Source organism: Atta colombica, unplaced genomic scaffold (genome assembly GCF_001594045.1).
Source record: "Atta colombica isolate Treedump-2 unplaced genomic scaffold, Acol1.0 scaffold198, whole genome shotgun sequence".
In the NCBI taxonomy this organism is placed as follows: Eukaryota; Metazoa; Arthropoda; class Insecta; order Hymenoptera; family Formicidae; genus Atta; species Atta colombica.
This window is the reverse complement of record NW_017259291.1, coordinates 944,108-958,517: the sequence shown is the minus strand read 5'-3', so window position 1 is coordinate 958,517 and position 14,410 is coordinate 944,108. Positions and strand designations below refer to the sequence as shown.

Genomic DNA, 14,410 nt, shown 5'->3' with positions numbered 1-14,410 from the left:
TATATATATATATATATACGTATAATTACGTTTATCATATATATATTTAATAAACTAGTTTTTTCGCAATAACAATGTAGTCGAAATTTTTAGAGTTCTGTTTACCTTTCGCTGAACTATTCCCAGGGAAAGAAAGATAAATATAATTCCAATATCGTCGCAGAGAGAATGTACCCATAAAAAAACGCAACAAAAATTTGTGACATAAATTCAAACAGCTAGTTGCGCACGTTCTTTCACTCGTAACGTTACTATAATAGCATGATTTTTACGATGGGGGAATCTTCCAATTACGTAATAAATTCTCTCGCGTTTGATTAAATAACTTTAGAAGACCGCATGAAACGAATATATATTGTTTTTTACACGAGCGTTAATATCCCGCGGAAAAAACTGATAGCTTTTGTAACATTTATACAATTTCTATTTAATTTGGCGTTTTATATTTTTGTTTTGTTTTTTTTTTTTCTATAAATTCTATAACGTTTCTGATAAAATGTACATAGTATGCACTGTATCACTGATTCTAGAAATATTGTACACTGGAAAAAATCTGATTACATTAATTGGAATTCTGGTTGAAATTGAACAAATCAGAATTTTCTGGTTGAATCTATTATATTTCTGAAATAATCAGAATACTGATTAATCAAAATCTTCTAGTTCGTTTATTTTAAACTAAAAAATTTTCACAGTGTATGAAAACTGATTTTGCTGTGGTATCTAAAAATTTAGCAACTAGATACAGATCTGAAAATAATTTTGTTGGACAATCAAAATAATTATCTAGGACGCTTAAACTAGTTGCTAGCATGTCAAAAACTTTTTGCAACATCTTATCATCAAACATTCTATTCTTAAACATTCTACAGTATAATTATTTTGATGTTTCAGTAAAATTTTCAGATTTAATCAAATTTTTCAATATTTCAGAAAATTCTTTTCGTGTACAAACAAATTTAACATCTGAGCACTGAGCATGGCTGCTTACGAATTTCTTTAATGACATGGCAGATATTTATTTTCATATACCACAAAGATATATACGAAAATCACGTAACTTTTATATACGTAGCCCAGTATTTCCTGCATTCAAAGGAAAATTAACTTTTCCGGTCGCATATCATTTATGTTCAAATTCTTGCGCGCGGCAGGTTCAGTTTTCACGTTGATACGCGTGTTTTATGAACGCGGTCCTTTCGATGTCATAAACATTTAATGCCGATCGATTTACTGCGCGCGAATAATAAATGCAAGCGTGTGCTGGGCGTTGATAGAATATTGGCTAATACGTTTAATACTCCGCTTTCTAGAATTTATGACTTGCAGCGTTTGATCACACAAAATGTTATCACGACCGACGAATTAGGAGTAAATATCGACAAAAGGAAAAAAATTTGGATCATTAAAACTATATAAAGGCAGATAAAGATTTATTTTATTTTATTTTGCAGTAACGAATTGTTCGTAAATAGAAATTATATGACAAGTTAAATATACTACGCGATTTAAGAGAGTTGCGTGGATATTATTAAATTTAAATTAATAAAATAATGTACATATAATGTATTTACATAGAATATTATTATTGAATATTATTATTGTTAAAAATATGAAACATTTAATAAAACGAGATATTAATTTTTCATATTTTACACATTTTACTTTATCTGAAATTATCTACATCCATCACATTATAAATTATTACAACAGAAATTTTTATTCGTAATACGTGTGCTTTTCCCGAGAAAGTCGAGATATCGATGTAAGAATGAGATGCCTGATAAGAATTCAAGGGAGATAGAATAGAGGTCATATCAAATGAAAAACGTGACAAGAAAGATATTTGAAAGAAGATTTTTACCCATACATATTGAACAGTGACGTAGCACGTGAAGAGGACAAGATGCATATTCCGAAATTTTTATAGAAGAAATCTTTTTTTAGATCTTTATTCCGACAATTATCCGATTTGTCGTTTAATTGGTCATTTCTTCATTTACCGCGTTTAAATCTAATGGACAAACATCTAATCTAATGATTTGAAACACCTAATTTAAAACACCTCCTTGTAAGCCGCAGAGGAAAAATATTAAAACTAGTTGCACGCGTTCTTATAACTTATTTACAATGAAGAAAAAAAAGTTTGATATTATCGTATGGGAGGAAAAGGATTAAATCCATTCCACCGTGCATCCGTGCGATCTGTATCCCATATGCAGCACCAAGCAGGCGCTTCGATGTTGAAGCCTCCGGAGACAAGGTGTTGACCAATCGGCCGTGGAAAGAGACTGTGGAGGGTCGAGCTACGACAAACAAAGGTATCGTGTGATTCCTCTCGAGGCTGAAAGTCGGCGGTGACCCACGAACTAGGATTCCGTCCGGCCGATCGGAGAAATAAGTACAAAGGGGACTTCGAGAGAGTGACGTCGTCCCCTCGTCGTCATCGTTGTCGTCGTCGGCATCGTCGAAGCAACCAGCGGCCGCATGCATTATGCAAGCCGTGGGAAATGGACGGACGCGAAATGTCTGTCGCCCACTCCCGTCCCCGTTGCATCGGGGGCGAACTTGATGCGGCCAGTGCAAAAAGAACGAGGACCGACCAACGAATAGCCAAACGAGGGATGCACAGTTGGGTTAAGAGATTTCCCAGAAGAGATTTCGCCGCTACCGATATGGTACGCGATCGATTCGCCGGGCTTATACCTGGCTTCTCGCTCTCCCCGATCGACAGATGCGCGCGGTAAAACGTCTGAAATATTGTGATAACCTTACGCGCATATACCTGTACATGTTTCCCAACTCGGAAGCTTTCCCAGTAGATTTGGAAAACAAATTTTACAATATAATGTACAAGGGCGAGGTCTTCATTTCTATCTAAGAATAGACCTAGATGATAATATACGGCATGGATCTCTCACATTTAAGATATTATATTTGTCTAAAATGTGAGAGATTCTTGCAGTATTATCAAGAAAAATGGTCTGGTTGAATTAAATAATAATTTTCATGAAAAATGGACAAATCGGAATTTTCTGATTAAATCTATTAGAATTCTACAATATTTCTAGTAAATCTACTAGAATTCTTATTTTTACTAGAGAATAATTACATCAATTAGAATGCTAGTTGAAATAACTTAGAATTCTAATTGATATAATTATTCTCTGGTGAAAATAAGAATTCTAGTAGATTTTACTAGAAATATTGTATTAACTAGAATTCCGGTTATCTCAACTAGAAATATTAGAATTCTAATAAATTTAATTAAAAAATTCAAATTCGTCCATTTTCAACCAAAAATTTTTTTCAATGTATCATCTAGAAAAGTGAGATTGTACAGAATATGAATAGAAATACATAACGAAATTACGAATTGTAGATATTCTTATGAGATACAGAATTCGTAAAATCTTTCGACATTCTCATCAAATGATGAATGTTCGAATCTTGCCAAATGAAAGACAAGTAAAATCAAAAAAGTCACATACTACATCATCCACGCGGTGATGACTGTGGAGACCACAGGCAGGAGACGGGCTTCTCTCTCCGCTCGGTCGTGAAACGAAGAAAAGACCATTTCCACTTTCTACCTCCAAGAGGAGCGATATTCGTCACGCGCGTGTTGCACCTCGCTGCCTTGCTGACGCCACTGGTAGTTTTTAATCTATTTTAATTTCTAACGTTTGCCGCTCCAGTACCAGCCGGTCCCAGGACGATTTATGCTTAGTAGCAGCAGCAGCAGCAGCAACAGCAGCAGGTAGTCCGGATGCAGCGTACGTACGTACGTGCCTATGGGACTCCTGCGTGTTTTATGTTGGCTAATCTCGTAAAAATTCATGCGAAATAACGCCCGTGCTTCATCCGCCTCGCACGTTCTTCGTTCTCTTGTAGCCGGGCACGTTTCCCATCGCGCGACTCGAGCCGAATTTCCGGCCGCCGCCTTTCACTTCTCCCGCGATACTCCTGAAACGGCATTAAGATGATGCAAAATAAAACGAAGTAAGAAGCTCGCAATCTGAAAATTCGATAAAGTTAAGAAAGTGGGCTTTGAACTTTGTCGTATCACAGCACAAAAATAGTACAATGTTATTTCGATTCGTATAGGATAAAACTTTGAAAATGACGTTTTTTATAACGTAAAACATTTCTTTTTTTAACTCAATTCAATTTATAGCTTAACTTAATTTACACTTTTAATTTAAAAGAGCGATAGCAATTCCTTAGATTAAATAAATTTTCTTATTTTTAACTTCCATGTGTATTACAATGTAAATCATTCCATTTCTATGATTAGTTTCTAAGTAAATAACATTTATATTAATATATGCTCTTAGCAAATATTGAACTAAATTTGAGAAAAAAAACAAATTTAATATATTTTTCTTGAATTAAATTGTTTTAATTAAATTAAATGATATATTGAGCAATGACGCCTTTTTAAAAGCAATTCAAAATAATTCAAAGTATAATTTAACGATATAGTGTATAGTCCTTAAAATCATAAGGGAATTTGAAACATAATTTTCCTGTGTGTGAAGAAAAAGCAATGACATTGACGACGCATTAACGATATCGACGACCAAAAACGAAAATCATATCATTCGCGCGCAACACCGCTGGGAACAAAGGATCATAAGGGTCTAATCGGGCATCGATTATTCAAGTGAGTTGCCCAGAGCGCGCTCTATTTAATGTCCGTCCGTGCATGGACGCAAGATACATCGGGGATCAATCCGGTAGCCATCAAGTAATTTAATCTTCACGCACACCATGTCCAACTAAAAGCCATCCCCCGTGTTCCCTGCTCGGGAGCAGTCAATGAACCGACACAGATCAATCGTATCATATCATCGCTTTATCCTGTGCGTGCTAATAAAGTAAACTACCATTCCGCGTGTGGAAGGTATCACGATAATCATATCGCTGGCTTGTAATACAGCTTACAAATAGCAAGGTACTTGGGACTCATGTGCTTCTGTAGCGACAATTCAGCATTGCACATATGGGAGAACCACTTGACGTAATTCTAGGAATATATAAAACTACTATTTAAAACTTAATCAATAAATTTCATATCTTATATTAAACATACTCAAATATGATCATTCCAGAATATCAATGTTTAAATCTAAACCAAATCCGTTAATTTAATATGTATAATTTATTGAAATTCTCACAGAATATGAGAATTTAAATAAATTATACATATCCTCACATTTTGAATTTTATTAAATTTCAGTTATCTGTGCTGAAAATTAAAGATTTTCTTTTTTTAAATTTGGATAATTCGTCGTGTGTGTTTTTCTATTTTTATTCTATTTAATAACAATTTACTGTGCATATCTATTTTAATTTACTTCAATTATATTGAAAAATTTTAATCAAATTTTAAAATGTCAAATGAAACATGCTACATTTTTTTCTCGCAATAAATGTTTTAAACAAAAAGTTCTGACCTACTTTAATGGAGACCTCGATAAACTTGCCCAAAGAGATGTTGAATGTCATCGACTTCGAATGGTTGACGCGATATTGTTCGCGCGAGAAGGTTACTGTTAGAAAATTGATGACGTAATTCTGACGCTCATTCGAGCGACAAAGGGATCCTCCTTTCACAGCCGTCAGGCGACGGCATCGATGAGGTGGCATCGAGGAGGAGGCGGGAGTGGAAAGGGTGCTCGATTTATCTTGCAAAACTAACTCATAGGCAATTCTCGCGCGCGCCGACTATCGAGGGCGGTTCCCAAGACGTCCATTTACAACTTTGCCTAGAGAAAATAGAGTCTTACGTGTAAGATTTACATCGTGCTTTGTCCCAGCGCCAATATAACTTCTGCGGAACACCCTTTCGCACCCATGCGCGTCATGCTCTCTGGTGCATCCTTCGTCATAATGATCGAATTAATAATTCGTGTCGAAGTTTTCGCATGGCCCGAATGTCCTCGATGAAAAGTGTCACAAATCCCACACCTGGTACACATATATACATGTATACGCGTTGTAACATACATAAGCGGAAATCGGATCGATCATTATTCATAGTACGACTCCGGCGGACGCCTCTGTTCCTTCGTATTGATTGCGCGATTGTGATGAAAGCTATTCCGCTATTTTAACGAGTATCGTTCACAATGAGATAAATTTCATGTGTCCCGAGATAAAGTCGGAGATACATTATTGCAGGATCTTTATTTTATGTTCAATTTATTTGTAGAGTCTCTTAACTCTCTGAAGCTGACTCTAAAATTTATAACACACACCGTTAAATTCATATGTCATATTGTATTCAAATTGTATCCAATTGAGTTATTCTTGATTATTTCTTGGTCGCTATTGCTTTTATTCAATATGTTAACTAAAACAATGGAATTAAACAATTTAACTCAAGAAAACTTATTAAATTTGAATTAAATTTAGTTTATTACTTATTAAGTGCATTAATATAGATGTTGTTTATTTGAAACTAATCACAAAAATGAATTTATTTATATTTTGACACACGTAAAAATTAAAAATAATAAAATATTATTTTTAAAAGGATTGCGTCATTGATATCTAGTGTAGTTTACTGACACTGGATCTAAGATCTATTTAATTTATGTTAATTAAAAGGAGTACCAATTAATTAGAACATCTTTTTCAACACTGAGAAAAATGTTCTGATTAAATTAACAAAAAAAGTCCAATAAGAATGATATTATAATAAACCAAACAGAATTTTTAGTTATTATAAATACCAGTCTTGTTGATTTTTGTTAGTTTAATCAAAACTTTTCTTCCCATGAAGGAGACAAAATGATATAATTTGTATAAAAAAAAATATATCCTAAATATATGTTAATAAGAATAATTCAAATTTTTAAAAAAGAACATAAAAAAAATTGAATTGTTTGATATTTTTGAGGGATTTATAATTAAGTGAATCCAATAGACCGTCAACTCCGTAAAATTAATAATTACAAAGCGATCTTCCTTGTACACTGAAATTGAAATTTCAGCGTTCAAGTTTCTCTATCTATAATCTATACTTTGGAGTAAGATGTAAGTGCCTAGGCGCCAACATTTCAACATCGTCTATAGCGATCGACAGTGTGAAGATTAAAACAGTCGTTCGTTTCTATCTTCGACGGCACTTGCTCGTCGGCGAGTTCGATTTATATCTTAGTTTCGACCCCGAAAAACTACGAGCCGCTCTCACGAAAGGAGCGTGGGAAAACCATCCCTCGCTACGGATTCACTTCAAGCCGAACGCGCAAATGACGTTTCTTTTTTCCATTCCTTTTTTCCAGGTACGCAGAGCCGAAGAGGTATTCTTCCAACGGTCGGGACATGACGGTAGTTTTAACGCGCGCCTCCAACAGCCCCACCGACGAGGAGTATATGGAGGTCTCGTACTACTTTCACGATGGTAAGCTGTAAAAGGGAGCGTCATCGTCGGACGGGAACAAATGCGGTGGTTTGCTACGCGGCAAACTTGGCAGAAACTCGAAACAAAAAAGATTGCAACGTCGGAAATTGGATTATGATGTGCGTCGTCGCCGAGGAATCAAGTCAGCGCGCGTAAATGTCGCAAAATCGTGAGAAACACGCTCTTCTATCGCCCGATATAGTTCACTTTTTTCTTACTCGTTTCTTCGTTCTTTTTATTTTTTCTTCTGTTCATTACGAGTTACGAGTGCAATCGCGCTTCTTTACGCGCTTCGAAGAAGCTTCCTCGTTTTACGTTTTCAAGTCTAAAAAGATCGCGCAATGAAGTTTGTCTTATAATTCGATGTCTCTCGTCGAGATCTTTCCGTCGAGTTTTTTAAATAGTGAATTACACGTAATAAATAATTAAGAATTATTAACCTTTCGATGTCACTCTGGATATATCATACCTAGCTTTTTTCTCCAATATTTTTTCTTATTATTACTTATAACTTTTTTATTAATAAAGATATTTCTCATTGTCTGGCGTTTCAATTAGGAAAATATTTTTTACAACACATTTATTTTTATGAAAGTTATTAGTAATTGAATTGAGTTGGATATGCCATACTTTCCAAATGTATCATTCTCGTAGTGTATGGCATCAAAGAGTTAATTAAGAATTATGTTGCTCTCTTTCGATATACTAATAATACATTATCTTCGCCAATGTGACAATATGTGTGATGATAATGCTTGCTCAGTACTTTTTTATTGTGTTTAGCAGAAAAAATAGCTTTCCTATTGTTGTAGTATCTTTAATATGATTGGTTCTTATTCTTAATTTTTCATCGAATTTAAATATATTGGATTGTCCAGAAAGTTCGTGCCGATTTTGAAGGAAAATTGAAACGTAGAAGATTTAAATTTTAGTATACATTTATTAAATTATATAAGTTTAGTCGGCACGAACTTTCCTGACCCAATATAATCAATCACAATTAAAAGATCTTACACTTGCAAAACTACTTTGTCCGCTGAACGCAACCTTTGTAAACGAAAAGTGCTCGATAATAGTGAGCCGATATATACTGCTCTCTAAATTTTTTGGAGTGGAACCTCACTCTTTTGTAATAAAAAGTCATTCCAAGTATAATAAAAATACTGCCAGTCGAAGTGGAATAAAATTTCATTTTTTTTTAACTGTGCAATTCACTCTTCATTTGAATTTATTCTTCAATTCTAAAAAGAGTGACACGTTTCACTCTAATGAAGTGAGAATTCATTTCAATATTCTATATGAGAGACTCAGCAAACATCAAGTTACATGTAATATATCTGATAGATGTAATTTCCTACTCAATAATATAACTGTAATACAAACCGTGTGATATTATATATTACAGTTATATTATTGAGTGAGAAATTACATGTAACTTGCAGATGTTTATTACGAAAGAATATTTCATTAAATAATTCGACGCTGCCGAGCTACTTCAAAGTACAACTTTATCAAGCACAGGAAAAGTATAATTTATCCATAAGTATCATTTGGATATTTATAGATTAATACTATATATCTTTCAGGTTTTATTAACATATCATAAATTTATTCGTTCTAAAATGAATGAATACACGGAAAAAGAACACTGAGTGTATTGAACAGCATATATTCACATTTACGTATGTGATTTTTTTGTATTTTTAACATAGATTTCGTTTTTAATTCATTCTGTAAAAATGCATATAATTCATAAATCGTAAAAAAAAATTTTGCAAATGCATTACGCAGAATGAAGATTCGCGTTTATTTTTTCATTGCGTGCGATTAGTTTTCATGTGCGTATGGTGATCATTCTGCGTCAGCATTTGCGAATTACGTTTTGCAATTTGCGAATTATGTGGAAGCACCAAAAATTTACAGAATAAATTTATCAGATCGCTTATGTGAGTTAGTCAGTTGGTTTTAATGAGAAGGCGATTTCACTTTAAATTAGAGTGAAGCTTGCAGTGCTAACGACTTCATTTTAAAAATAAGTAAATCTTTACCTTTTGTCTTAGAATGAGTAAATTTATTTTGAAATACCGAAAATCTATAGTATACGGCGTAAACTATAAGTTTTCACTATTGATGTATTGGAACACGACTAATGTCAACAACATTTTCGTGATCAGCGCAAGTTGCGTCCGCAGTTTTATCATCTCAGAATCGGGTTTTTGCTTCTCGAGTAGTCAACTGCGGCACATTCAAACCGCTAATTACGAGTAACTAATTACCGTAAATACGCCTCGGCATATCGATGTCAAAGGCTCGGTCCTCTCCTCTGGCCCCTTTAATCGGATAAACGTAGGCACGTCCGAATGGTAATCCTGAAATTCGCTTGGCACTCGACCGAGGGATTCTGGTTGGCTGCCGGAGGACACATTCACGATATCGACGCGTCCGTCCTCGCAAAAACAGCGGTCGCGCTTAATCCCGTTTCAAAGATTAGATTTAACCCCGATTAAGTAGCTACGACCTTTTCCTTGGCTAAGCAATCCCGGAGATTAAAATGAGATCTCAGGTATATTATACGCGCTCTCGAAATCGGGCAACTCGTAATTATTCGTGGTCGGATAATTATTCGCTCGCAACTGTTACATCTATTTTGCCGAGTAAAGCCGGACTCCCGCGTATCACAGTCTTGAAAGCATCAAATCTAAATTCAAAGCGGGAATGATGGTGCGTGTATACACCGCGATTTTCAGTACCTATAGAATTTTATCCATATAACATTTTGCCCATAATGAGTAATATAGAACATATATTAGTAAGTAGTATATATAAAAGCAGTATAAAAGTAATATAAAATAATATGAATATATTTTTGAAAAAAATTAATTTCGTTCTGAAATTAGTTAGTATCTTAATATTATACTTAATTCTTTACTTAAAATAAAAATCTACTTTTTTTTTGCCTAACATAATGTATGAAAGTCTCTCCATTTATCGGATCTATTGTTCTCTTTTTCATCAATTTAACTTGGTTTCATTAAAGTCGAAAATTAAAATCGATCAAGCGTTTTGGAAACACAAACTAATAGTGCGCGAGATAAAATTTTAACGGACAAAACGAAACGCGGACAGCAATAATTGAATTTTGATATCGATGAGATTTTAAACGTCGACCGAATTTTACGACACATCATGTCGACATCAAATTCTCGTTTCGATTTTTTTTTTATGTTTACGAAATGGCTACCGAACTCGCTCGTAGCCGGTAGCCATCCTGGATTACAACAATCGTATGAGCGGCATATACTAGATCCAATCATGGACCATTACAAAAAAAAGCGTAAATGACAAGAATCAAAAGTCATACCTGACGACAAACTATCGCCGTCGATGGGACCAGTGATTGACGAGAGTGATCGTGTCGCCGGTCGACGTTATTACGTTTACACGTGTTACACGTGTTACACGCCATGCACTCATGCCTCTCACAGTATCTCTCTATTCAATTCGTGACGATCGATGAGTACAGTCATCCGCGACCGGCGTTTCAAGTCTTAAATGACAACGTTATATTTAAATAAAGGAGAAATAAAGCGCACTCGATCACATTCGAATCGACCTCGTTCGTCAGCTTTTTTTATTTCACGTTCATGATGACGTCCCATATAGAGATATTACCATTTCTCAACGTTACTGTTCATTTTTTTCCTTTACTTTTCAAGAAGGCGACCGCTGAATATCAAGATCGAACATTTTCGAATTTCGATCTCCTCTCGAATTCCTTATCTCGCACCGAGTACGATCCGGCGGAACATAAAACTTTATGCCTGGGGAGACCGATCTCCTTATAGGAAAGGGGTTGAAATTCAACCAGGCGATCCCGAATTGCCGCGAATAATCATGCGAAATTGCCGTGTAAGAAACGGAATGAGAGAATCCCGTCTGCGGAGCGAACTTAGACTTGAAATGAAAGTGCCCGTAAGGCGTTTACTTACCTATAACTCGCAGAAATATATATCCCTCTGACTGCGAGAAACTGTCTTGCGGGAAAAAATTAAGCTAAGAGGCGAAGAGAAGAAAGTTACATGAGTGAGAGTCCCGTGAGAGTTTAACAAAGTGTGCGATAAAATAAAAATATTTTATATTTCAGATCGCCTTGGTAATTTTCTTGATTGACATCTCGAGCGAATAGTAATTTTTTACGTTTCGCGTTACATCATATTTTGTTCCACTTATTATAATAACTTTATGTTATAATAACTGTATGTTTATTAATTTTATAATAAACTTTTGTCGCACAAGAAGTTATAAATAACGGAAAAATCTCAAGATCTTATTTTTTTATATTTAAATTAAATTAATCAAATAAAAAAAAAATCCTATTTTTAGTCGAAGTGGATCTTAATAATATTTATATGTAAATTTCTGCAAATTCAATGCGGTTGCGTTTCAAGTCCGATAAATCGAATCAGTGCGCAGTTTATGGAACTGAAAAATATGTTTGCAAAAATTTGCATATTATTAAACATCAAGCGCTTCGAAAATAGGAATATTCTTTCTCTTATTTGATTTATTCTTATCGATATAATTTTTATTTGTATTTTTTTTTTCAATTATTGATCATATTTCTCTCCGTGTCATTTATGTTAACTCCATTGCTTTATTTATAATTAAATTATTGTATAAGAAATTATACTGAATAATAAAAATCTCAGGATATTTTATGCACAGAAATTAAATCTTTATAATTTTTTTTAACACTAATGACTATATGATTTACAATGATTTGAATATCACATTGCAATGCAGTTTTAATTGCAAGTTTTGTAAAATGTGACACCGATTTTTCGTTATATAAGCATTATGCAAGCTTCTGCCTGAGTTTGGAATGTTATAATATCTGTTCTTGTTTACAATTTCAATTGGAAATCGAATCGGCACGCATATAAAAATATATATGTTATAAAATGTATTTGCAAAAATTTATATATTAATACTTTTAAGTAATAAGATTCGAAAATAGAATTATTTCTCTTAATTGAAATAATTCCTTTTCCTTTCGACGCTTTTACAAGCAACATTTTCATCTGATGCAGAACGTGAAGGTGGCACTCAGCAGCCCGCCAGCGTGTGCGACGTCGAATATTACGGATTGACGTCGCCGGTGGAAGGTTCAGTGGTGCATCCGGAACCACATCGGCTATTCGCCATGGAAGGTCCAGTGAAGTGCAGGCAGCACTTTATACCGGCGCCCAACCAATCGGTGGTCATTACCGTGAGTTTCCCGATGAAATATCTAAACTCTATCGTCCGTTTAAGTTCGACTACTAGGAATTAAATCCTCATCAATTTATTCAGTTTTAGACGCAGCGTCTCTCGCGTAAACAAGAATTCTTGCTTGTAAATTAACTTAAAAAAGGAAAAACTCTCGTGCATATCGCACGAGTTTTAGAATTCGAAATCTAAAACTTTTTATCCGTACTCGTAGCGCGAGCTTTTAATCCTCGTAGAAATAATATTCCGCGGGATCAGACGCGATTCCAAAGACGAGATCACGGTTTCAGCCACGGGTTTCAGTAACTTTTGCGAGAACGATAAAGTGCAACAATTGAATTCCTGGAAACATACCAACTGTAATCCCATGCTGAACGATACGAACGTCGCATCTGTGTTGCAAATCCGTTGCAACCGGGAAAATTGTGCAACTTTAATCTCTTACGTGCTCTTATATAACTCATCCTTTCACGATGTATACATATATTAGAAATTTAGATTTTTGAAAACTTTAAATATACAATTATAACATATAAAAAAAAAGGTACTACACTCTAAATTGCTTGCAGTGAAATTTTTACTCTAAGAGAGTGAAAATGCACTCTTGAAAAAAGTAAAAACATTTCATTTCTTGACAAAGAGTGACAATTTTCATTCTTTTTAGAATGAATTTTCACTTCAAGAGAGCGAAATCTCATTAAAAAAAATGAGATTTCACTGTATCATTGCATGTACAAAAAGTATTATAAAAGGATCATCTAAAACATTTTTTATATATCTTATCGTTTCAAATAATTACTTAGAATCAAATATAAACGTTGAATAGTTACAAGGTTTGCGGATTATCTCCGTGCCTTAATACATAATTAAAAGCATTTAACAATACTATATGTCAAAACACAGAGAACTCAAACCTTGTGATTTCTTTGAAGAAAATATTATACACGGAAGCTTCAAAAGTATACAAGCGTTAACTTTGAGAAATAGTTTCAACTCTTAAATCTCAAACTAGGAATATATAAAAAAATATGTTTCTTAAATTTGTATGTTAAACAGCATATCGAGCAGAACCAAATCGATACTGGACCGTTGCGATATCTTGTCTCTTGTCAGTCTCTTGTCAGTTACGGGAGAGACAGCGAACAATTAACTGAAAACTGCACGTATGGCATATCTCTCGATAATTAATTAATCGCGTTTTTGCCATTCTTTTAACCTGCTTCCTTCCGTCCGTACAGATTTTTACTTACACTTTTTGGAACGCTGATGCCTCTGTTTGCAGGTGAAGGGTAGCACGAAGCAAATGCCAAACAACCCGTGCGAGACCAAGTGCGGCGACAGCGGCTGCCACTGCGTCAGCAAATCTCTGGAGAGCATGGACCACCTCCTGCTCGTCTCCGAGACCGGACACATTGTCACCTGTCTCTGTGGGAATTATCAGGTAAGCGCGCGAACTGCGGAAAAACTTTATTCCATGGCCCTCGTATCGAATGAGTGTCTTGACGCCCTCGACGAAGCAGCCGCTTCCACGAACATTTCTGCTTCTTGAATACCGCGAGATAAGCTATCGTTATTACCGCAACTTTTATATCCTCCGCATTGTCGCAAAAACGTATATTGTAACGGCGATGTCGTTAAAATATATCGCTTGCGATGTACGCAATTTTCTGCGAATGGTCCCTTATGCTTATCATATCGTTTCTCTTAGCAAGATAATTCCTTTTTTTCTTC

General features: G+C 34.8%; 1 protein-coding gene across 1 annotated transcript in view; it reads left to right on the top strand.

Annotated features, from left to right (window-relative positions):
- LOC108686906 overlaps nt 1-14,410 on the top strand; it is a 273,422-nt gene that overhangs the window by 251,583 nt on the left and 7,429 nt on the right. The window contains exons 12-14 of the mRNA XM_018192414.1: nt 7,293-7,411; nt 12,502-12,680; nt 13,962-14,120. Coding sequence (XP_018047903.1) covers nt 7,293-7,411; nt 12,502-12,680; nt 13,962-14,120 — 457 coding nt within the window. The remainder of the gene's footprint in view (nt 1-7,292; nt 7,412-12,501; nt 12,681-13,961; nt 14,121-14,410) is intronic.